General features: G+C 37.1%; 2 protein-coding genes across 10 annotated transcripts in view; one reads left to right on the forward strand and one right to left on the reverse strand.

Annotated features, from left to right (window-relative positions):
- mier1b (mesoderm induction early response 1b, transcriptional regulator) overlaps positions 1-25,700 on the reverse strand; it is a 217,831-nt gene that overhangs the window by 131,433 nt on the left and 60,698 nt on the right. For 8 of the 9 annotated variants that reach the window (XR_007927104.1, XR_007927106.1, XR_007927103.1 and 5 more), the window contains one exon: positions 25,026-25,157. The exons of the other annotated variant lie outside the window; for it this stretch is intronic. Coding sequence is in view for 4 of the 8 variants with exons in the window: in XM_051877332.1 (XP_051733292.1) it covers positions 25,026-25,157 (132 nt within the window). In the remaining 4 variants the exon portion in view is untranslated. The remainder of the gene's footprint in view (positions 1-25,025; positions 25,158-25,700) is intronic. 9 annotated transcript variants of the gene reach the window in all.
- Positions 1-25,700, forward strand: part of LOC127503500 (uncharacterized protein K02A2.6-like) — a 362,965-nt gene that overhangs the window by 130,794 nt on the left and 206,471 nt on the right. The window lies entirely within an intron of this gene.

Consider the following 25,700-nt stretch of genomic DNA (forward strand, 5'->3'; position numbering starts at 1 on the left):
TGCCGACTTAGAAGTAAGTGAGTAGGGCAGACTTTAAATCTAAGTCTAGAGGTGTGGCAATAATTCTCAGTAAAAATGTACACTTTGTGGCGACGAGTATTGAGTGTGATCCGGCTGGGCGCTTTCTAATCGTGGTGGGACATTTGTATGGGCTTTCTGTTATCCTAACCAACATTTATGCCCCGAATTGGGACGATCACCTTTTTTTTTTTTTAGTAATTTTTCTCAAAATTGCCAAATATGGTAACGCATCATCTTATCCTTGGGAGTGACTTTAATTGTGTACTTTCTTCCACTCTGGATCGTGGCTCACCCAGAACGGTTTCAATATCTAAATCAGCGCATACTATCCAGAATTTCCTTAAAAATTATGGAATAGTTGATGCTTGGAGATTTCATAATCCTACCACCCGAGCCTACTCCTTTTTCTCTCTGGTACATAATTCCTATTCACGAATAGATTATTTTCTCATAGACACAAGCCTTCTGTCATCAGTAATAAAATGCGATTACGAAGCCATAATTATTTCAGACCATGGTCCACTGGCTATGACGATACGTATTGCTACCAAAGAACCAAACTACCGTCCGTTGGTAGTGGATGGTCGCCATCTCCAGCAACACTTAAACAATGTATGTTGTTACAAACTGAATTCAATTTGCTGGCAACTAAACAAGCAGAATACCTTATTTCTAAATTAAGGTGTAATTTCTATGAGTATGAGGAGAAGGCTGGGAAACTTCTGGCTCACCAGTTGCGACAGCAATCAGTTTGTCATGTTATTTATGAGATACGTGATGATCAAGCCCTGAAGCATACAGATAGTACAGAAATGAATTCTTATAGCCTTTATTTAAAGTGCATATTGCAGGTTAATTTTTTTTTCGAGATGAATATATAACCTTGTACGAAAATACCATATACAATGGGGATCGAAAGTTTGGGCACCCCAGGTAAAAATTTGTATTAATGTGCATAAAGAAGCCAAGAAAAGATGGAAAAATCTCCAAAAGGCATCAAATTACAGATTAGACATTCTCATAATATGTCAAAAAAAAAGTTAGATTTTATTTCCATCATTTACACTTTCAAAATAACAGAAAACAAAAAAAATGGCGTCTGCAAAAGTTTGGGCACCCTGCAGAGTTTATAGCATGCACCGCCCCCTTTGGAAAGTTGAGACCTGACAGTGTCATGGATTGTTCTCAATCATCGTCTGGAAAGACCAGGTGATGTCAATCTCAAAGGTTTTTGCCCAGACTCATCTGACCTTGCCCCAACAATCAGCACTATGGGTTCTTCTAAGCAGTCGTCTAGAAAACTGAAACTGAAAATAGCTGACGCTCACAAAGCAGGAGAATGCTATAAGAAGATAGCAAAGTGTTTTCAGATGCCAATATCCTCTGTTCGGAATGTAATTAAGAAATGGCAGTCATCAGGAACAGTGGAAGTTAAAGCAAGATCTGGATTACCAAGAAAAATATCAGACAGAACAGCTCGCAGGATTGTGAGAAAAGCAAGTCAAAACCCACGTTTGACTGCACGATCCCTCCAGAAAGATCTGGCAGACACTGGAGTTGTGGTCCACTATTCCACTATAAAGAGATACTTGTACAAAATGGTCTTCATGGAAGAGTCATCAGAAAACCTCTTCTACATCCTCACCACAAAAATCAGCGTTTGAAGTTTGCAAATGAACATATAGACAAGCCTGATGCATTTTGGAAAGTTCTGGGGACCAGTGAGGTTAAAATAGAACTTTTTGGCCGGAATGAGCAAAGGTACGTTTGGAGAAGAAAGGGCACAGAATTCAATGAAAAGAACCTCTGTCCAACTGTTAAGCATGGGGGTGGATCAATCATGCTTTGGGGTTGTATTGCAGCCAGTGGCACCGGGAACATTTCACGAGTAGAAGGAAAAATGGATTCAATAAAATTTCAGCAAATTTTGGACGCTAACTTGATGCCATCTGTGAAAAAGCTGAAGTTAAAGAGAGGATGGCTTCTACAAATGGACAATGATCCTAAACACACCTCAAAATCCACAGTGGATTACATCAAGAGGCGTAAACTGAAGGTTTTGCCATGGCCTTCACAATCTCCTGACCTCAACATAATTGAAAATCTATGGATAGACCTTAAAAGAGCAGTGCGTGACAGACAGCTCAGAAATCTCAAAGAACTGGAAGACTTTTGTAAGGAAGAATGGGCGAAGATACCTCAAACAAGAATTGAAAGACTCTTGGCTGGCTACAAAAAGCATTTACAAGCTGTGATACTTGCCAAAGGGGGCAGTACAAGGTATTAACTCTGCAGGGTGCCCAAACTTTTGCAGACGCCATTTTTTTGTTTTGTTATTTTGAAAGTGTAAATGATGGAAATAAAATCTAACTTTTTTTTACATATTATAAGAATGTCTAATCTGTAATTTGATGCCTTTTGGAGATTTTTCCATCTTTTCTTGGCTTCTTTATGCACATTAATACAAATTTTTACCTGGAGTGCCCAAACTTTCGATCCCCACTGTAAAAAGGTACTGCAGGATTTAAAAATGTTTTGCAGGACATAAGGGCACAAATTTAGTAGATAAAGTGATGGTCTCTGTAAAAAATGTCGCGTCATTTTATGTCACAAGAGGGAGTAGTTTGCCGAGCTCTGTGTTGACTCAGTGCAGAGTAGGTTGATATTCAGTAACAGCGGTCGTGAATCAGTGTGTTTTCGGTAGTTTTTGTATTTTAATTTATCATCGTCATGGCAAATTATTGTGTTTCAGCCTGTCAGGACATCGAGTCCACAGGTTTACTAACAAGAAAAAGGACGGTGCTATCTTCCGTGCCTGGGTGTGCTTTGTGCAGGTGAAGAGACAGGACTTCACTTCTACATCTGCTTCGAAAAACACGTTCATTTTAGACCGGAGGATTATCATCTCGGTGATATGATGGAGTTTAACATTGTAATACTACTGTAAATGATGATATTAAATGAATAAACTTACACACGCAATGCTTCTTCACCGTTTTTACGTGAATCAATTTCAACACTGATGAATACAAATTATGTATACAAATGCATACAGTCTCACACTCACACAAAAGTTTTGAATTATTTGCTGGTAATGTAAATACTCCAATTTGATTCATGCCATGTATGTACATTCAAGTTCACTCAACTACATAGTCACGACGTCATATGCATCCTCACACTATCAGTGAATGGGCACGGAATAAACATAACACAGAATTGATGAATAAAGGATAACATGAAACACATTCAATAACACTATACTGTCTGTGGTTCGGCCGCCGACGGGAGACATGATGGTCACGGATCCATCAGAGATGCAGCTCAATAAAAACGTGAATTGAATAGCGTATTTATACGTGTATTTTAAAAGAAAATTTAGTTCCTACAATATTTTTCTATACATTGAATCATTGAAGCTCTAACCTGCAATACGCCCTTTAAGGCTTTAAGGCTATAGCTAGAGAAATTAATTCTCTAGCTATAGCCTTGAGGTTATCTACTAATATCAAAGGGGTGTGGAGGGGGAACTCAGAGCACAAAGTATCTTTATATGCCGACAATATGTTGTTGTATATCTCCGACCCATCCTCGAGTCTTCCACATTTATTAAACTTACTTAATGTATTTGGCCAACTGTCTGGCTATAAGGTTAATTATCAAAAGAGTGAACTAATGCCAATTGGCTCGATGATTCCAGTTGTGCCCCCCTCTTCAATTCCCTTTAAGATTACCACAATCAAGTTTAAATATCTGGGTGTCTAGTTTACGCATAACTTTAAGGAGCTTTATAAAGCCAACTATCAACCTCTTTTAGCCAGTCTGAAGCAGGATTTTGAAAGATGGGACTCCTTGTATCTTTCCCTAGGTGGAAGGATTAACATCATAAAGATGACAGTTTTTATACTTTTTTCAATGTTTGCCAAATTTTGTCACAAAATCTTTTTTTTTTTTTTTTGTAATTCGAATACTCAAATTATAAGTTTTATTTGGAATAAAAAACGTCCTAGGGTAATGGACAAAATATTACAAAGGCCCTGCAGACTAGGGGGAACTTTCTAAACTACTACTGGTCGGCAAATATCAGGTCAATTTTATATTTGTTGGGGGAAGAAAAGGAAGCCAGCTGGGCCAAGATAGAGAAATCATCCATTCAATACAACCCTCTGTCAGTATTATGTTCTAAGCTGCTACTGGCACATTCTTTATCTAACTTTACACTCTCCCCAGTTGTGCTACATTCTATCAAAATTTGGTACCAGTTCAGACGTCATTTTGCACTTAACCTTCCGCTTGACTCACCTGTTGCACAGAACCACATATTTACTCCATCTATGACAGATGCAACATTTGATATATGGTCAAAAAATGGCATTAGGTCATTGCATGATCTATATTTGGATGATACTTTTGCCTCTTTTGAACAGTTAGTCCAGAAATTTGCAATTCCTAACACACACTTTTATAGGTATTTACAACTTAGAAGCTTTGTGTCCTTTGTTTCCGCTGTTGTCCTCATCAATCTCTCATTGATTCTATTCTTGAGTCCAGGTGTGGAGTAAAACAGTCCATAAGCAAAGTCTATGGACTACTCAATTTACACAATCTGGGTGCCTAAGAATCTTTAAAACAAAAATGGGAAAAAGAAATGGAGGATCAAATGTCAGATGATGCTTGGCAGGAAGCAATCCAGAGAATACATTCGTCTTCTGTTAGTCTTGGGCACACAATTGTTAGGTTTAAAATCTTACATCATCTTCATTGGTCCAAGGAAAGATTGGCTAAGATTAAAATTGATGTGGACCCTACATGTGACCGATGCAAACAAGCTCCTGCCACTTTATATCATATGTTTTGGTCATGTCCTAAATTGCTAGAATACTGGGGTTTAGTTTTTGAGACCTTTTCCAAAATGTTTTGCAAACCCATTGCTCCAGCCTTGTTCTCTTTTGAAATTGGTAGGGTGTTCTGTTTTGTTGTGAATATTTGTTTGTTTGTTTGTTTTTTTTCTTTCAAAAAATAAATAAATAAAATAAAAAGAGGCAAGGAGCATTGTCCATGTTAAACTTAAGTACATGTCCCAAAGTCACTACATTAGACATACAGAACTATCTGAGAAAACTGGGACTTATTTGACAGGTTGCACTCAAACGTGTTCCATACACGACTGGCTCTTGAAGCCAGTACGGTGAACTGTGATGTTCTGCCCTCTCCATTTTAAACAAATTCCAGACTTTGAACAGTCCATGATAAAAACTTGGTAGTCCACTAGTGTTGAGTTGATTTAAATACATCAGAAACAATGCTCTGTCCACCTAGCTGGTTCAAAATGGTACATGCCAGTGGTCTCCACACCAAATCTGTGGGACCACACAGAAACCTCTGCACAGACTGGAAACAAAAATCTACTCAGATGAATTGAGCCTTGTCCTCCATCTTTCGGCAAAAATAGTACACTTTGGAGAGTCCAATTCAGGCGGTCCCAAAAGAAAGACATTTTTGGTAGAATCCACTATCATCTGGCAATACGATATTTAATTTTCTCAAAAACATAATCCCAGTTTTTAAGGACAAAAGTTTCTTCACCCAAAAACACACCTAAGTATTTTAATTCAATGATTTGGAGAGGTGTCCCAAAACTTTTGGCAATAGTGTATATTGCACCCTGGTAAAATCACACCCTGTAAAACAGTTCTAAGTTTATGTAATAAAGGTTCAAAAGCCAGAGAATATAACATACCAGACAGGGCATAGCCCTGTCTAATTCCACGCTGGACCTGAAAAGGAGCGCTCAAAACACCATTGATCTTCAAAACACTCTGAACATCACAATACAAAGTTGTGTTTATTGATAAAACCAGAAGTAAAACCAAAAGCAATCATTGTTTGCCATAAATATTTGTGTTCAACACGGTCAAAAGCTTTTTCCTGATCAACAGAAACAATTCCCATTTTAAGACCAAAAAGCTTAGAGATTTTTAACAAGTCACAAATGAGAACAATATTATCAGAAATCAACCTGCCAGGAATACAGGTCTGATCAGGATAAGTAACTTGTTCCCTCACTTTACTAAGTCTATTTTCCAATACTTTGGAGAGGAGCTTATAATCAGTGCAAAGCAGGGACACGGGTCTCCAGATTTTTATGAGCAGCAGGTCGCCTTTTTTAGGCAGAATGGTAAGAACTGCCCTTCTGCAACTTAAAGGCAAACGTTCATTGGCTATGCTATCATTCAGCACTGGCAAAAGACCTTCTCCAACTACAGACCAAACAAATTTATAAAAATCAACAGGCAGACCATCTAATCCAGGAGTTTTTCCTGCTCTGCATACTTTGCAAAGTTCACCCAGGGAGATATCTGCTTCCAACACTGCATTACTCTCGTTTTTTTTTTTTTTTTTTTTTTAAACGGGACCTAATCAGAGCCCCTTGTGCTGAAACCCCAAGCAGGTTAGGTAACACACTTCTTCCACTTCAGGCTCCAGAACTCTCACTGACTTCATCAAGACTTGTTTTAACTTTTCCGAAGTCCCACCACTGTTTTTTGTATTTTTATGATTTTTCCAAAAGGATACAAAGATGTCTTAAAAATTTTCATCTTCTAGTAAAGCTGTAAAGTGCCAATAGGCACTACTGGGCTTTACGTATTTCAGAAAGCCACAAATCAACAAGTGAGTGATCAGAAAACCCAACAGGGCTAATAAAAGAGCTTTTAACAACAATAAAATTATATTTAAAACAATAAAAACAATCAAGTCTGGCTTCACAAATCTTTTGTTTTGAATCAGTGGTGCGGCTCGCCTATGAAACTGCTGAAATCATGTGACTTTGGCGCTCCGAACCACTGATTCGAAACAAAAGATTTGTGAAGCTTCAATGCAGTGTTTTGAAATTGCCCATGACTAGATATTGTTGAAAAGTAGTTTTTGTTTTTTTTGGCACACAAAAATCTCGTCACTTTAAATAATTAAGGTTGAACCACTGTAGTCACATGAACTGTTTTAAATATGTTTTTAATACCTTTATGGATCCTGAGAGGAGACGGTAACTTTGCTCTAAACAGAGGCCTCACTGAGCCGTCGGATTTCATCAAAAATATCTTAATTTGTGTTCTGACGATGAGCAAAGGTCTTGCTTGTGTAGAACGACATGAGGGTGAGTAATAAATGACATTTTCATTTTTGGGTGAACTAACCCTTTAATGTGAATGTTTGTGATTGCTGATTGTTGTATTATCCTAACACTTCTCTTCATGAGTTGAGTTTTTTTTTTTTTTTTTACCTCCATGAGCTATCGTTTGTGCACCAATCTTATGCACCAAAAGCATGCTTTCATTTAATTTCAATATGTGTGGTATATGATGAAAAAATAATAAAAAATAATTTTATAATAAAAATAATATTATAAAATTAATAAATAGGGCCAAATCACAGAACCTGCAAAGACGACATGATGTTCACAAACACAGCACATGACTTTCTGTAACGCCCATGTCTAGAAAACACACACTCTCCTCTGTAAAAACAAAAAAAAACAAAAAAAAAACAGAGATATTAGTTTGTATGAATCAGTACATGAAATCACAGGGAGGACTACAGAGAGAGAGAGAGAGAGAGAGAGAGACACAGAGAGAGTGTGAAAAATCCACATTCAAACCAAACTATCTGACTTCCTGTTGATCGGAGCTAATGAGTGTAAATTAGAAAGTTGTCTGGCTTAATGAGAACAATATGTGTACCGAGATTGGTGACTGTAGGTTAAACTAACCCCCCACTTTTGTCAAAAGGTGGCGCTATAGAGGCCCTCATTCCCGCCTAAGGCTTTGCCCATGTCTACTGGATGACAATCCTGACATGTGTGTCGAGTTTCATGCAATTTGAAGCATGCTGAGAGTCTCAAAAGCATCCAAAACAAATATTAAAGTTTGGTCTTTTGCTATGGCAACAGTGCTTGAAAAATATCAAAAATCTTTTCACAGGTCTACATTCGCCATGTCTTGACATTATTCTAATGAAGTTTAAAGGAAATCGGGTAAAAATAAAAGGGTGATCTCACAGCATTTTGAAAGTGACACACTTCCTGTTGCCGGTTGGTGGCACTATAACTGACTCACAATAGTCACATCCATGTGATTGGCCTCCTACAACGAACACACAGCTGAAGTTTCATAAAAATCAATCAATGTATGCAGATGTTATAACACACTTCCTGTTCCCCTTATCTCACCATAAATTTGTTGCTTCGCCACGGCCAAACCGTTCGAGAAAACAAAAATCCATTCGCAATTTAGCATCCTCAATGTCTTGACTTCATGCTGACCGAGTTTGGTGGTGATGAGTATATCAAATTCCAGAGCATGCATTTTTCAAACAACCCATAATAGCCAACTTCCTTTTGAGCTGCCATATAACTTAGAGCAGGAAAGTTGTTAGGCCCGATGAGGTCTATATGCGTACCAAGTTTCATACTAATACATGCAAGCGTGTTTGATATACGGACCAAGTTTCGGACTAAAGCATCTCTTACAGCCCACCTCATTTTAAAAAAGGGTACATTATCAGTTTGTTTGTAATATGCAAATTCAACAGCAATCCTAAATTCTACAAATGATTTAAAAAGAGACAACAAGTCAACATCTTGACCAGCATTTTTACATTGATGTGTTTTCAAAATTGCTAACTTTGCTTGGCCCATTAAAAAATTGGCAAGCACACACTGGTCACGCCAAGACTGTTTATACTTGCAACCAAAAATAAAAAAGGTAAAAGAAAATCCCAATTTCATAATAAGTTTTACCAAAAGTACAAAAAGTGGAACCAGCCTTGAACACTAACAAAATAAATGAAACAGTGTCAGAAGCCTTACAGAAAGCACATTCGGGTAAAACCATTTCATTAAATTTAGAAACAATGGTGTTTGTAGCCAGCGCACTGTGAAGTATTCTCCACTGAAGATCTCCACATTTTTTAGGAAATGGGGGCTTGTACAAAAGCCTCCATGAGGGATTCACATCTCTTGGCACAGAAAGTTAAGTTCTCCATTTAGTATCTATCCTTTCCTCCAAATGTCCAAAGTGCACAGATTTAACACAAATATGATAGACTGTTTTCTTCCCCATACTTTGGAAATCAAAAAATTCAGACTCCTTTAGCAAAAAAACTTTAGTATTCTCTTCAATTTCCAATTTTTTTGGGACAACTTTTAATGCTGGAAAAGGCTTAAATGATAAGCCATTAATTAAAGCAGAATCTACAAATGAGGTGAATACCTGAGGGAAACAAGCTTTAAAGCTTTTGACTACCCCTTCCACTATTCTTACTGACTTAATCCCAACCTGGTCAGTAAGTGACTGAGCCATTCGCCACTGACCTTTTGTTATATCAAGCAGGTCCATAACTTTAGTTATTCCAGCATTCAAAAACTTTCTAATTACAGAACCTGATCATGGAGGTTGTGGTAGATTAAAAAAAAAGGATTAAAAAACAAAGGTTCTGCACATCCATAATTTTCATTACCCACTCTTGAAAATTTTAACAAACTCCATGATTGAAAAATTGATACATAGAATTTAAAAAGAGAACAATGCACATTTTCAACATAGGGCTTCTCAATTAAAAATAACTCTTTATCAAGGTCTGTTCCTCCAAGATCTTTAAGAATATACAAACAATAATCAATCCAAGGCATACCATCAGAGCAGTACAGCACTTTTTGCAATGTTTGTAGTCTCATTGCTGCAATGTTTGATTTGAAAAAAGAAATGCAAATTCCGCACACTGAAAATAACTGCTCCAATAAATAATTTATTAAATAATGCAACGTTTCGACCAACAGGTCTTCATCAGGCACTTTTTTTTGGAAATATTTTTTTGCAATTTTTGATTTGACATGTATAAGGCCTTGACCTAGAGGTCTGCGCGGGACTGTTTTTTTCGTCCCGCTCCCGCCTAAAATTCACTCTGTGTTCACCCGCTATCCACATATAGTGATTTTCTTCCCGACTCGACGGGTCCCGCTAAAGATCGTTTCCAGAATCTCGCATTTAAACTTCCCCTAAAGAAAGAGAGTGATTGAGGATAACAAATATAAAATATTGCATATACAAGATTTGTATTTATTATTTGTCTATGATGCTGTCAACACCCTAAAAAATGTCAGAGAAAAAATGTCACAAAGAATAATAGGCTAAATATCACAGAGAAAAATAGGCTAAATTAAATAGCCTACAACATGTCCCTCAAAACTATAGGCTATGCCAAAATTACATAAACGAAAACTGTTGGCTTACTAGCCATACTGCAAAATGAAATCTTTTTTAACATCCACACAAGAACAGAATGACGCTGACTGACGACCGTTTCAGAACGTCTCTCCTTCAAAATCCGATCACAAAGGTCGAATGTTCTCTGAAGGTGCACTCGCGCAGACCTCTAATGCAAATAACATATCTTGCCAGGTTTCTCAGGACAGGGAACTGGGGACTGTGTGAACGCCACCACTGCAGAAAGTTTTGTTCACTTCAAGTTCAAGCACAGATGCGCTGATGTCAAAGCATCTTGGGAGAGACCGGGTTATTGTCAGACCGCCCGCTCCCACCTAAAGTACACTAAAGTTACCAACCACAATCCACCTTTCATTCAAAATTTAATCCCGCGCAGCAAGAAATCTTATCGGGTCCCCGCGGGAATGCAGACCTCTACCTTGACCTCCCTCTGTAATGGGAAGATAAAGCATCCCAGGAGGAAGCCAATGATGGCCATTCCAAAAGAAATTGACAAATGCCCTTTGAACCTTAAAAAGCAGTTCTTTAGGGGGATCTAACACTGTAACCTTATGCCAAAGCATTGAAGCTGCCAGATTATTAATTACCAGGCATCTCCCTCTATATGATAGCTGTGGGAGAATCCACTTCCACTTTTGAATTTTACCAATAACCCGGTCAACCACTCCCTCCCAGTTCTTCTCCATGTACCAGTCAGTTCCAAAATAAATGCAAAGAACTTCTAAACCATCCTGGGCCCATTTACACTGCTTTGGCAACTGAGGAGGTCCTGTACTATGCCAGTCTCCCATCAACAAAGAAGTAAATTTTTCCCAATTTATACGTGCAGAGGTAGCTTTCTGAAAAATATTCAAACATGAAATTATATTTTCAACATCATCTGAATTCCTAATTATCAGAGTTACATCGTCTGCATATGGTCAAGGTCAAGTTTAGGTCAAGCAGAGATGGGCACAAATACATCAAAAAGTATTTAGTTACAAATTACAAATACTTACTCATCAAATGTATTTAAATAAAATACAAAATACTGCTGTGAAAAAAATGTATTTAATTAAAATACAAGTAATTTGTCATTTGAAAATACAAAAATACAAACAAAATTTACACAATCATGAAGTGTGAGAGTAACAGTGGAGTTAGATACACGTAATGGAAAGTTTACACTACAGGATTTTAAGCCCGATTTAAGCCCGATTTGCAAGTTAACGAGCTCGCCCACAGGTCGGGCTGTGATCGGGGGAAAATCAGCGGGTGATCAGCGCTCGCCAATCTTTATGTGTGAACTACTGAATGATGCATCAAAGAGGCTCACTGACGCGTCGCCGACACCTCACTGACACCAGACAAATATCTAGCATGCTAAGTATCTGCAGCTGTCGGCCAACTCGATATCCTGTGGTGTCACGCGTCGCAACACAACAGCCAATGAAATATACACTGATGTCTATGGAAGCAGGGAAACAATCCGTTGAAATGGCCTATAATTTGCCAACGTTTATTCATATGAGATACACACTGTTTAAGTAACTATAAAGCTCACTCTATTCTTCTCCCAGTTCACCAGCCACATGTATTTCAGTACAAATGGATGAATTCATGTGCTGTAGCCTATAAATCTGACTGACAGGACTCTCTTAACTAAAGCGCAAACAAACAAGGCAGCGCCCATCTCACGTTATAGATTAAGATCAAGATCATGATGTAGGTTTTTAAATGACAAAACACTCACTTGCAAATATGCGAGAATCGGATTATCAAAAAGTTGATGACATGGTGAGAAAAGCGATACATCTATCATACAGTGTGGCCGCGGTGTGTCACGTGACAATCATGACGTGTCGTCATGGAAACAATAAAGGAAACGTTGTAATGGTGGCCTTAACTCTGGGAGGTCAGCCAGAATATTTTTAACTTATGTGTGAAACGGTTCATTTAATTTTAATTAAATTTAATTTAAAATTTAATCTAATTTCTTCCCAATGTCCATTTTCAAATAAAGTCGTTGGGTGACAGAGTTGTTGTCAGCTTGTGTAGTGTGTAACCCCCTGTTGCAGATCATTTACGTAGTGTCACGTAGTGTGAACACCACAACGACTTAAAGACTCCACAGCAAGTCATGGTCTGCACAGCACAGCGATCTGCCAATGTTTAAAGTCCTGTAGTGTGAACTTGGCGTTAGAAAGAGTTGCTCTCAGTTGCTATGTATAGCCAAAGCATTCAAAAAGCACTAACAACTATTTAACAGTAGCATTCAAGTAGGAAATAATACAGAAAATGAATAATCAAATGTAAAAACACTGCACAGACCTCACTGTGTGAATTAAATACAGATTGATGATCCTTATAAAGATACTAAAGTTATTCAGTCAGGAGCAATGAGTGATTTTGTCTTTTTCTTCTGTTGCTTGATTAACATTAATGACAGACAGCAGCAGGTTTATTAGGCTGCTGTCACATTAAGAATGAACGTATGGACCGTATGTACTGACACACATCCAGTTTTACCCAAACAGTTACATTAATTTAAGACATGACCAACTGTGTTTTCTCTCGCAATTAATCAGAGTGATATTATTGCTTGACCCACCCATCCGTGGATTGTCCGCAGCGCCAGTGGATATAACTGAAATTTGCGCAACACTAGACAGCACATGTCATGCTTTAGCTAGCAAGTCAATTCACAAGTACTAGCTGTTTGCATTAATCTTCAATAATGTTCTACCTGCCCGTATTTTCATACCAGACTTCACACGCCATCAGCGCTTTTCATGGTATTCGGAATTAGACAGAAGTCAGTCACGAGCTCCGCAACCAAAACAGCAGCCACCTTTAAGGTGCATTCACACAGGGCGTCTGCATTAGCGCTTCTCATTTACTTTGAATGGGTGACGCTGCGTTGTTGAACTGAACTGTGGGTTCCGTTGCGTCGCTTCACTCGTGCTGCTCACGGCAACTTTTCAAGTGCCAAACGCAAGCATCAGCCAATCAGATGGCTATCAACACTATCAATGTTGAAATTAATCTGCAGCAGTCAGGTGGTACAGGTCAGTGACCTTTAAGTTGTTTACGTTCATTATTACTGTAATGTTATGTGCTTTGAGATATGAGGTAGTTTAACGCTGTCTCTCAAAAGTAATTAAATATGTATTTTAAGTACATTTAATTAAAATACTGCCTATCTCTGAGGTCAAAACAACATAACAACATAAAACAACATAAATGCTGACCAAAGTGCTGCACAACATACGAGACAAAAACATCCTCATAAAATACAATTTAAATACTAATAAAATATATTGAAAGAAAACAGAACAAAAATTAATAAAATAAAAACATCACCATGCAAAATAAAACAAAATTAAAACTAAAATATTATCAAATTAAGCATATGCCCGAGAAAAAAAAAAAAAATGTTTTAAGAGAAGATTTAAATGTGGATAGAGTAGGGGATAGTCTAATAGACAAAGGCAGGGAAGTCCAGAGATTTGGACCAAGAACTGAGAAAGCCCTGTCACCTTTGGATTTAAGTCGAGATTTTGGAACATTTAATAACATCTGGGTGGAAGATCTAAGTGTTCTCTCAGGAGAGTAGGAATGGAGAAGATCTGAAATATAAGTAGGGGCAAAACCATGAAGTGATTTAAATACAAATACTAAAACCTTAAAATCAACTCTGAATTGAACAGGTAACCAGTGAAGTGACGCTAACACAGGTGTGATATGTTTGTCCCTGTCAAAAAACGAGCCGTGACATTTATTCCTGCATATAGAGCATTACAATAGTCCAACCTGGTTGAGATGAATGCATGAATAACAGTCTCCAAATCACTAAAACTCAGAATATTTTTAAGCGAAGTCCCCTAAGCTGCAGAAAACTGGCTCTAACTACAGAATTGATTTGTTTGTCAAATTTTAACTCAGGGTCAAGGGTAACAGTGGTGTTTTCACCCTTTTAACAGAACACACTCCATGCGGTGTATAACTAACACTTCAACATTTATTCTTGTTCTCCACATTACTCAACACAATTTCTCACTAGAGCCCCCTAGTGGTGCAGTTCCAAATTACATGTATTATAGTAAGCAATTACTATGACTAGAACATCAAGTATTTTATACTTCTCAACACAACAGTAACTCCCAGATTTTTAACTTTATCGTGAATGTTTTCTTGAAAGGGGCCAGGGTAGAACTTAGATTATTTAAAAGGTGTGAAGGGCCAAACAACATAACTTCAGTCTTTTTCTGATTTAGTTGAAGGAAATTATTGTCCATCCAAACCTTAATGTCCTCTAAACAAGCTAGCAGAGAGGACACTGAATCAGTACCTGATTTTAAAGGAAAATAGAGCTGAGCATCATTGGCATAAATGTGATATGAAACTTTATGGGACTCAAAAATTAAGCGGAGAGGGAGTAAATATAAAGGAAATAAGATTGGACCCAGAATTGAGCCCTGGGGCACCCCACAAGTGACGGGAACTGAGCTTGATGAAAATTCTCCAATTTCCACTGAAAAACTGCTATTTGTGAGATATGATGCAAACCAATCTAATGCAACATCACGAATGCCAACTTCAGGGTCTAATCTCTTTAACAGAATACAATGATCCACTGTATCAAAAGCTATAGCTATGCTATAAGTTTTAATTGGGGAACTTTAGGGCAGCCAGGAACACCAATACCACATATTCTTTATTCTTTTTCTCAGCAGACTTAAAAAAGGCTCAACAGAAATAGCATAGAGTAAACCTGATAGAGGACACCCCTGTCTTATTCCTCTTGTCAGTGAAAAGGGTCTTGTTAATGTACCATTTACTCTTAACATGCTATAAATATCACTATACATGAGCCTAATAAAAGACAAAATTATGACCAAATCCAAAAGCTCCAAAAGTCTTAAATAAATAAGAGTAGTCCACTCTATCTAAGGCTTTTTCTTGGTCAAACGAGAGAAGACCGATGTGACCTAACCTTAGCGAGGACATGACGCACTGAAGCTTCTTTGTTTAAATTAGCTCAAATTTACTGTTAGATGTAATGTAATAACCTTGACAAACTATGCATCATTAAAAAGATCTAATACTCAAGCCTCGATTTTTGACCTCTATTTTACTCTTAAAATCTTATAGTGACCGTAATTTGTTAATATGCGTCAGGAGTTATGAATATAAAAAACGGAGTTGTTACCTTCTCTTTGAAATATGCACGTCAGCCACATTCATTGAGAAAAAACTTCTGTATGTTCGTCATGAAAAAACCCAACAAAATAACATCCCTCAGGGCTTTTAGCTTAAAAGCATGCACAGGGCGCTCTGTGCACATATTGTCCACAAATGACACGTAGTGAAGGACAGGCATACCATGTGACATTCCAGGAACTAACAGAGGCTTCCAGAGATCGCTATAACCATGGATATAACATGCAGATAGACACTTTTGAAGACAATAAATATGCGATTATGACGATATATGTTTTATCTGTGTTCTTCATTTCATGTGGGATATTTAATAATAATAGATCATATTTATAATGCAATGCTAATCGAGATAGCTTTTCTCATTGTGCAGAATACTATAAAAGAATATATATTCTGTCTGATTTTTGATCCAAAGCCACATCACATCACAGAAAGTTATTTAAAACATTTGACTTGTAAGTTTGGAGCAAAAACATGGTTTTAATCTTATAAATTGTCGTGTTTCGTTGGTGTGCTAAGCTAACATGCTAGCGAGCTCATAGAGATGCATCTGTTCTGAGCAAATGTAATGCAAATAAATCATTTTGAATTGTAAAGCTCACTGATATTTTTTCAAGAAGGGCATTAGATACAGTTTCAAAGAAGTTTTGTAAAAGAAATGAGGGATTAAATGTACTTGAATAGAACATTGTCAGTAATTATAATAGAGACAAAGAAAAGAATAATTAGCACCATAACCAGGCCGGAAAGGTATGAATATGTGCAGGGGAGACTGAAACCGAATGGGGCAATTAGCACCACAAAACAATATAGTGTGGGATTACAAATTTAAGAATCTGTTTAAGATCTGCTGATCCTACATCCTGACATAACCTCACATGAAATATTAAGGTGAAGTATATTGTATTTAACATTTTGAGGTAAAGGTAATGACAATTTAAGGAGATCAAGGCAGGCAGCCCAGGTGTCTGTAACATTAACCTTTTGTCTTCATGCACTTCCTAACCATTTGGCAAGACAAGCTCAAGATACAGCTGTGCCTTTGTCTCTATGATAATGTAAAGGTATGGGCGATACTGTCAGACTGAGTGGATTAGCACCTATGCATTTGAATGACACTGTTATGCTGATTAGATCATGGCTGGGAAATGTAGGGAATGGGCTGATTCCTGCACTGCATTTGCATGCTTTGTTTAGATTGTCTCCACCTCTACTCTATGTATCCCTCCCCCTTGAATGTATATGAACTACCAAGTACACTGCCTTAGTTGGACTTGGATGACTACAGCGACGCACAGCGCATTTCTCAATAAAGAGTAACTTCTGCTTGAAAGATATCCCAACGTCTCCTGGTCTCTGCTTCGACGAGGAAAAAGTTTCCTACAATAGACAATGCATTGAATAGGTGCTTAGAAGATGGCAATAAACATCAGTTAGCATTTTAGAGTCTTTTCAAAATAAAGTCACATGACATGGTCTTGAAAAACATTTAATAAAACTCAGAGTTTTGAACTTATCTTCAGATTTGAAATATAACATGGTCAGATATGTGGCTTTAGCTGCAGTGCATTTCTAGATTGCTACAATGCCAACTTCACTTCTATTTCCAAAAAGATACTTCATAAAAATACATTTCCAATAACTTCTCAAAAATTTGAAGCTATTTTTAACTATTTTCTTTATCGTGACAACAATTAATTATGACTTTACAATAAACTGCAAAGTTTTTACTTTCAAATGAGACCATACTTATGCTTTTAGTGCGAAGGGTTCATGAACTGTATCTGTTTTAGTTTGGGCATGTCATTTCTTGGGATTTTCCAAAAGCGGGGGGGCTGGCTAACAGGTTAACCCTCTGGGGTCTGAGGATTTTTGGGGCCCTGGAGAAGTTTTGACATGCCCTGACATTTGTGCTTTTTTCAGTTGTTCATAAACATATTAATGACAAAAGTGTCAGTACTCAGTATCAGTATTCAGCACAAACTAGGCTACAATAATATGTGAGGAACATGTATGTACATGTTTTTTTTTTTTTTTAAGGAATAACGTTTATGCGTGGTTATTGAAAAAACAAAAAACTTAAGTCACTGAAATAAGGCCAAAAAATATATATATTAAATCTGTGTTCACACGACTTCTGGGTATTGGAGGTTGTAGACAAGAGTTTTTGCTTCAAAATTATGTAAAAATTATCCTGCCTACTCGTTCATATAAAACAATAGAGAGATTTAAATTTTCTAAGACATTTTTTTGTCAAGAAACACAGTATGCGTGGAGGCATGAATCATCATGAATAATGCTGTGATTCACACCTGAGAAGACAAAAGATTCGCATAATGAGCCTCATAATGAGCTGCATAATGTAGCGTCTGGACCAATCAGGCACACAATTATTCGTTATATTTAATGAATTACCCATAAACTCACTCTATCAAAGTTCTGTGAACCCATCCCCCTAAAACTGCAACTAGCATCCCAAACGTAGCTAACACACAGGCAGAACTAGGTGTCCTGTTACAGATACATGGTACTTTTACGATCAGAAAGAATTTTGCAGAGACCAGTGACTCTGACTTCATTCTTTCTGAGAAGGACAAATAAACTCTCTTAATCCTATGTATTCTCTATATAACCACTTGGGAAATATATAAACATGTATCCAATTTTCCCATCTCATGACTTTCCTTTTATAGGCTTTATTCTATGTATTAATTCTCTCCTTTGAACTATTTTGGTATTAATGTTCCAGAGTTGCAAATGTACAGTTAACTGAAATTACATTGGTAGCATGTTTGGTATCTACGGACTCCAACTTTCGTTTCCTATTTGGTAATTTATGTTACATGTTACTAACTCTGTGACACAATAGTATTATAAGAATCTAGAAGGTTCTTCTATCATTCATCCAGTCCAGTTTCTTATGCTAATATCCTGCCAAAGTCACAAAGACTCGTAAAGTTCCCTCCGAGGGGGCAACTCCTTATTGGCTCGGACACCTTGAGAGGGTGTGACATCTTCACCCCTTATATTCACTGATCACAAGATCAAGCTCTCTTCTCTTTTACTGACAAATGCTGATGTTAAGATGATGCTGTGAGAAGCTAGAAGCTTCTAAGGAACCCCCAAGCTTGTGCCAGGCTTCAGCCTAGACCTTCCATTCGCCAAAGATCCTCTGAATCCAACTGGTTCTCTTTCATCAAGACAATATCAGCAAAGATTCAACGGGAGCCTCCACAAATCGCATCAGGACAATTTTAATTTAACTTGGAGAGACATGCAAGTATCAAACTTAGTCTCATTATCTGATACATTGAATATCCTTACCCCTTTTAAAGAAGGGCCTGTTAAAACCAAACTGATGGTTTGCTCAAGGCTGTTGATCTGCTGAATTTCAAACAATGCTGTAACTTCTTGCTTTCCTATACTCTGCTTCAACTCTCTCTTTCCCTTGGTAAACTGTATGCATGTATGTGTGTGCATGTTAGAGTAATTAAGTGTTTAGTCTAGTTAACAAAGTCTTGTTCATGTCACACGTAAAGTTGTCTGTGTTTCACGCTCATATACTGGAGTCCCTATTCATGCAGATCCTGACTACAGGCTCTGAGTAGTACTGTACAATAAGATTGTTATTTCCCATAACCTGGAAATGAACATTTCTTAGAATTAATAAACAATTAACACTGTGTGTTCATTGGACAACAGGTTAATTGACTGTAATATTAATTTTATTACATTAAGTTAATTTTATTAACTGATCCAAATATTTATAATTAATTATAACTAGTTATGATTAATTATTCATATTTATTTTGAGCTAATTTGCTACAATAATGAGGTCTTTCAGTCAGGTAGGCTGTGAAAAAACCCTCTGTGATCATGCTGATAAGAGGATTAATGTCCACTCTTGACAAAAAATACATGATTTTTGTGATCTCATGCATGCACTCATGCATCTCATTATTGCACATCATGTGAAGAAAATTTTGTATAGCCCTATGTTGAATTACAGTACCAGTCAAAAGATTGGACACATTTTTTTTTTTTTTTAAGAAGTCTTAAGTCTCTAACCAAATAATGGTTTTCTATTTTAATATACTTTAAAATATAATGTACTTCTGTGATGCAAAACGTCTGAACATTCCTACCTCTATGGCATTTAATGTAGGCTAATATATTTGTTATATTATATAGCCTAAATGTTAATGTGCAGTTGACAAACTATACATCATTAAAAAGATCTAAGACTCAAGCTTCACATTTTGAGTCTTAAAATCTTATATTGACCGTAATTTCTTAATATGCTTAAAAGCATGCACATTTGGAGAAATATTGATGGATTCTCATATGTTTATGACAATTTTCTATACAGAGGAGTAATATTTATTAAATATTTATTGTCATGACTGTGAGCGCTGGATACTGTGTTTTCAATTCATACTTGCAGCCGGAGGGCGCTATGTGCACCTTTAGTCCACAAATATCTCAGTAAAAAAAGAGGCATATCATGTGACATTCCAGGAACTAACAGAGGCTTCCAGAGATCGCTATAATCATGGCTATAACATGCAGATAAACACTTTTGAAGATGATAAATACACGATTGTGATGATGTATACATGTATTGCCTCAGAATTTGCATCTGAATAGAGCGCTCGCTCCGTGGGCGTGGCCGCATTAGCGTATAATGAGCTGAATCACGGGCGTCTGACATAGCCCTCTTTTCATACAGATTACATAAACAGAAAATTTTTGTTTTTGATTTGACTTAAACGATTTAAAACCTGACATTTCAACGTTTCTTTAGACATAAGTCTAATTTTTTTGTGATTAGTATTCACTAAGTTACAGTTCATTTTCTGAGAACTATCAGACTTCGTTCAGAGGGAGACGACAGATCACGCGTCATGTTAGTTTTCTTTATTTTACAAAAAGCACAACATTTTGTTTTTACTCTGAGTGTACACAAATAAAAGAAGATATTCAACAGATTAAAATGGTGTATAACTCTTAATTGTATGTGCAACATTGAGTATTTTGAGTCTCTTTCACACTGGTAAGAAAAAAACAGAGGTGGTATCGCCGGCGATACCTCCGACTCCAGAGTGTTAAACAACCAAGGTCTCTTTTTTTGGGATCAAAGTTAAAACTGCTCTCTGACAGCTTAGAGGAAGGGACTCTCTTTCAATACTTTCCACCAAAACATCATACAAGTCCTGACCAATTAAGTTCCAAAGAGCCTTATAAAACTCGGCTGAAAGACTATCCAAACCAGGTGACTTTCCAGGATTTAACTCTTGGACAGCTCTCGATAATTGTGGTAAGTCACTCAGAAGTACGTCAGCATCTTCTCCATTACATGGCTTTGAATGGTATAAATTTTCATAAAAAGAAATAGCAAAAGCATTCATTTCCATTTGTGTTGTTGTTACTCTTCCATCTAGAAGTTTCAGTCGATGAAGCTGCTTATGCGCTCTAGGCTTTTTTTCAAGAAAAAAGAAGTAGGAGAATCCATATAATTTCAATCAATGGTTTGAACCACTGATTTGAAACAAAAGATTTGTGAAGCTTCAAGGCAGTGTTTTAAAATTGTCCATCACTAAATATTGTTGAAAAGTTGTTATTTAGTTTTTTTGGCACATAAAAAGTATTCTTGTCGCTTTATAATATTAAGGTTGAACCACTGTACTCACATGAACTGTTTTAAATACGTTTTTAATACCTTTATGGATCTTGAGAGGAGACGGTGACTTTGCTCTCAATAGAGGCCTCACTGAGCCATCGGATTTCATCAAAAATATCTTAATTTGTGTTCCGAAGATTAACGAAGGTCGTGTGGGTGTAGAACGACATGAGGGTGAGTAATCAATGACTTAATTTTCATTTTTGGGTGAACTAACCCTTTAATGCGAATGTCTATGTTTGCAGATCTTGTATTAGCCTAACACTTCTCTTCATGTGTTTTTTGACCTCCATGAGCTATCGTTTGTGCACCAATCTTATGCACCAAAAGCATGCTTTCATTTAATTTCAATATGTGTGGTATACGATGAAAAAATAAAATGATAAAATCAATAAATAGAGACAAATCACAGAACCTGCAAAGACGATTTTAATATCAGTATCAGGTAACTAGATTTTTCTGCTCACTTATGCAAGTTTATTTTAAACAGCCACTTTTATAAAATCATGTGAAATTTACTTAAATAGGGGTTTTTAATAAATTGAAATTATATCAATAAATAATTAATTTAAAGACATATGCGTCGCACATGATGTTCGCTGTATGCAGAAGTTATTTCTTGTCTCCCTTTTCTCACCATAAATTCGTTACCTCGCCACAGCCAAACCGTTTGAGATATTAAAAATCCGCTGGCAATTTAGCATTATTAATGTCTTGACTTCATGCTGACCGAGTTTGGTGATGATTGGATTAATCGCCTAGGAGGAGTATATCAAATTCCAGAGCACGCATTTTTCAAACAACTCGTAATAGCTGACTTCCTGTTGAGCTGGCGTATAACTTAGAGCAGGAAAGTTGTTAGGCCCGATGAGGTGTGTATGTGTACCGAGTTTCATACTAATACATGCAAATGTGTTTGATATACGGACCAAGTTTTCGGACCCCATTCAAGGGGGCACCGTAGAGCCCCTGTGTCACACCCGGGTCCCAGCCTCTGCGGCGTCCTAATGGCTGCAGATTCCAATGTGTATGCCAATTTTCAAGAGTTTTTGAGCACGTTAAGGCCCCTTAAAAAGCCTTGGATGGTGAAAAAAAAAAAAAAAAAAAAAAGTATTTTCTTGTTTCCCTTTTTGTTCTTACTTTAAACCCTTGCCATGGCAAGACCATTCAAGATATCCTATAATCATTCACAATTTAGCATTTGTCATCATTTGTCATTTGTCACAATTTTGTCTTGTCATCATGTTCAGAAAGTTTGGTGGCGATTCCATGAATCCCCTAAGAGGAGTACATAAAAACTGAGAGCATGATTATTCAAAATATCCACATTCAAACCAAAATAGCTGACTTCCTGTTGGTCGGAGCTAATGACTGTAAATTAAAAAGTTGTCTGGCTTGATGAGAACAATATATGTACTGAGTTTGGTGACTTTAGGTAAAACTATCCCAACTTTAGTCAAAAGGTGGCGTTAATGAGCCCCTCCACCACGCCCGTTTCTAAGGCTTTGCCCATATCTACTGGTCGACAATATTGATATGTGTGTTGAGTTTCATGCAATTTGAAGCATGTTAAGAGCCTCAAAAACACCCAAGAATATTATTAGAGTTTGACATGTTGCCATGGCAACAATATTTAAGATATTGCAAATACATTCACAGGTCTACATCTGCCATGTTTTGACATTATTGTGATGAAGTTTGAAGCAAATCGGGTAAAAATAAGAGGGTGATCTCAAAGCATTTTAAAAGTGACACTTCCTGTTGCCTGCTGGTGGCGCTATAACTTTGACTCACAATAGTCACATCCATGTGATCATCCTCATACAACGAACATATAGCTGAAGTTTCATAAATATCAATGTATGCATAAGTTATAACACACTTCCTGTGTCCCTTTTCTCAACATAAATTTGTTGCCTCGCCACGGCCAAACTGTTTGAGATATCAAAAATCCACTCGCAATTTAGCATCGTCAATGTCTTGACTTTATGCCGACCGAGTTTGGTGGTGATCGGATTAATCGCCTAGGAGGAGTATATCAAATTCCAGAGCATGTGTTTTTCAAACAACCCATAATAGCCAACTTCTTGTTGGGCAGCTGTCTAACTATGAGCACGAAAGTTGTTAGAATGAAAGTTGTTTTAGTCTAGAGTTTTTGCTTCAAAATGATGTGGAAATTATCCTGCCTACTCTGACAAATAAAACATTGTATTGATTTAAAATTTCTAAGACACTTTTTGTTTACACAGGCCGTATGCAAAGAGGCGTGAATCTTCATGAATAATGGTATGATTCACACCTGAGGAGATTAAGAGTGTACTCACACTAGGCGCTCTGAACCATGCCCAAGCGCGTTTGACCCCCAAAGCCCGGTTCGTTTGACAAGTGTGATCGCTCCGTTCCGTGCCCGGGCACGGTTTGTTTAGCCAGCCCTGGCCCGCTTGGAAGAGGTGGGCCAGAGCGCGGTTCGGTTGGGCTCGAGCGCAGTTTGCATGCAGTGTGAGTGCTAACCGTGCCAGAGCACCTAACAGTTACTACTTTTGTGTGCGCTACTGTCATCATTATGACGGCAAACATCTTTATTACTACTCTGATAGTACACTTATCAATTCAAGTAATTAATTCGCATGTATCTGGGTTTATAACGGGTCTGATTCTCACCTTATTGATGAACAGGAATTGTAGTTTGCGAGTAAAGCTGCAAATTCCTCCATTAAAGGAATAGTCCACTTTCAAATAAAAATTTCCTGAAAATTTACTGACTCCCATGTCATCCAAGATGTCCATGTCCTTCTTTCTTCAGTCAAAAAGAAATTAAGGTTTTTGATGAAAACATTCCAGGATTATTCTCCTTATAGTGGACTTCAATGGTCTCCAAACGGTTGAAGTTCAAAATTACAGTTTCAGTGCTGCTTCAAAGGGATTTAAACAATACCAGATGAGGAATAAGGTTCTTATCTAGCGAAACGATCTGTCATTTTCTTAAAAAAATGAAAAATGTATATGCTTTATATATTTGATTGCATCACAAGTGCTTCCACCAGAACGCGATTCCGTATTCTTCAAAAAGCTTACGCTAAATGTCCTACGCCTTCCCTATTCAACTTACGGAACAAACGCGGTGCCAGTTCCGTTTTTTCCCGTAAGTTTAATAGGGAAGGTGTTGGAGACCATTGAAGTCCACTATAAGGAGAATAATCCTGGAATGTTTTCATCAAAAACCTTAATTTCTTTTCGACTGAAGAAAGAAGGAAATGGACATCTTGGATGACATGGGGGTGAGTAAATTATCAGGAAATTTTTATTTGAAAGTGGACTAATCCTTTAACGTCAGCTGCCTTTGTAATAATCCTCTGATACATGTTATTGAAAATCGCTGCACGGCATAAATTATAAATAGCCTATATATTAGGCAGTATCTTAGCGAAAGTGCATTTCTTCCTGTTTTCTTCCATTCAAAAAGCTGCATTGTATATGACGTAAGCGTGCTTCGGCCTGGAACATTAAGTGCAGTGTGAGTGCAGGCCAGCGGGGGAGTGGGGAGGAGGGGACAATCGCGCTCGGGCTCGGTTCAAGGCAACCGTGCCTAGTGTGAGTACACCCTAAGACCCTGCCCCTAATGAGCCGCATAATGAGCCATTCAGGGAGGAATGTGACTGAGTGAACTAAGAAAGAATGCAATGACAAAAGAAATATATCTTTTTTTTTGTTTTGTTTTTTGTTTGAAGTTTATTTAAAATATAGTTAACTATATAAATGAGAGTCAAAAACACATTTTGAGTACACAGTTATACCTAGAAATAAATCTTTTTTTAAAGATATATGTGAACATCACATACCTGGCATTTGGTGTTTCTGCACTGGAGGAAAAAAAAAAGAAAAAAAAAAAAAACCCTTTCCAGTTAGTGATCCCAGTATCATATTCATGCTGTCCAATGTGTGCCAATATCTGGTCACTATGATTCTCAAATCTGTGAGATAAAAGAAAAAAGAAAAAAAACCTCTGTGAGCATGCTGATAACATGATCATATCAGCTATTGTATTAACATTAATATAATGTCCACTCTCAACAGAAAACATGATTTTTGTGATCTCATGCATGCATGTATTATTGCACATCATGTGAAGAAAATTTTGTATAGGCCTATATTTTTAATTACAGTACCAGTCAAAAGATTTGACACATTACTAAGTCTCATGCTCATCAAGCCTGCATTTATTTAATTTAAAAATACAGAAAAAAAAAACACTACACAATACTGTGAAATATTACAATTTAAAATAATGGTTTTCTATTTTAATATACTTTAAAATATAATTTATTTCTGTGATGCAAAGCTTTCATCATTCCTTGCGAACGAAAGCTTCATTGAAGTAGCACTATATAGGCTATTTTACAGTAAACTCTTCATAATCTGTAAAACAGGCCAAAAGAAATATTGTCAAAACATTCATATTGCTATGACATTTTATGTATCTTATTTGTTATATTATAGAGCCTATAAATGTAGTT

This window comes from Ctenopharyngodon idella, chromosome 2 (genome assembly GCF_019924925.1).
Source record: "Ctenopharyngodon idella isolate HZGC_01 chromosome 2, HZGC01, whole genome shotgun sequence".
NCBI classification, from domain to species: domain Eukaryota; kingdom Metazoa; phylum Chordata; class Actinopteri; order Cypriniformes; family Xenocyprididae; genus Ctenopharyngodon; species Ctenopharyngodon idella.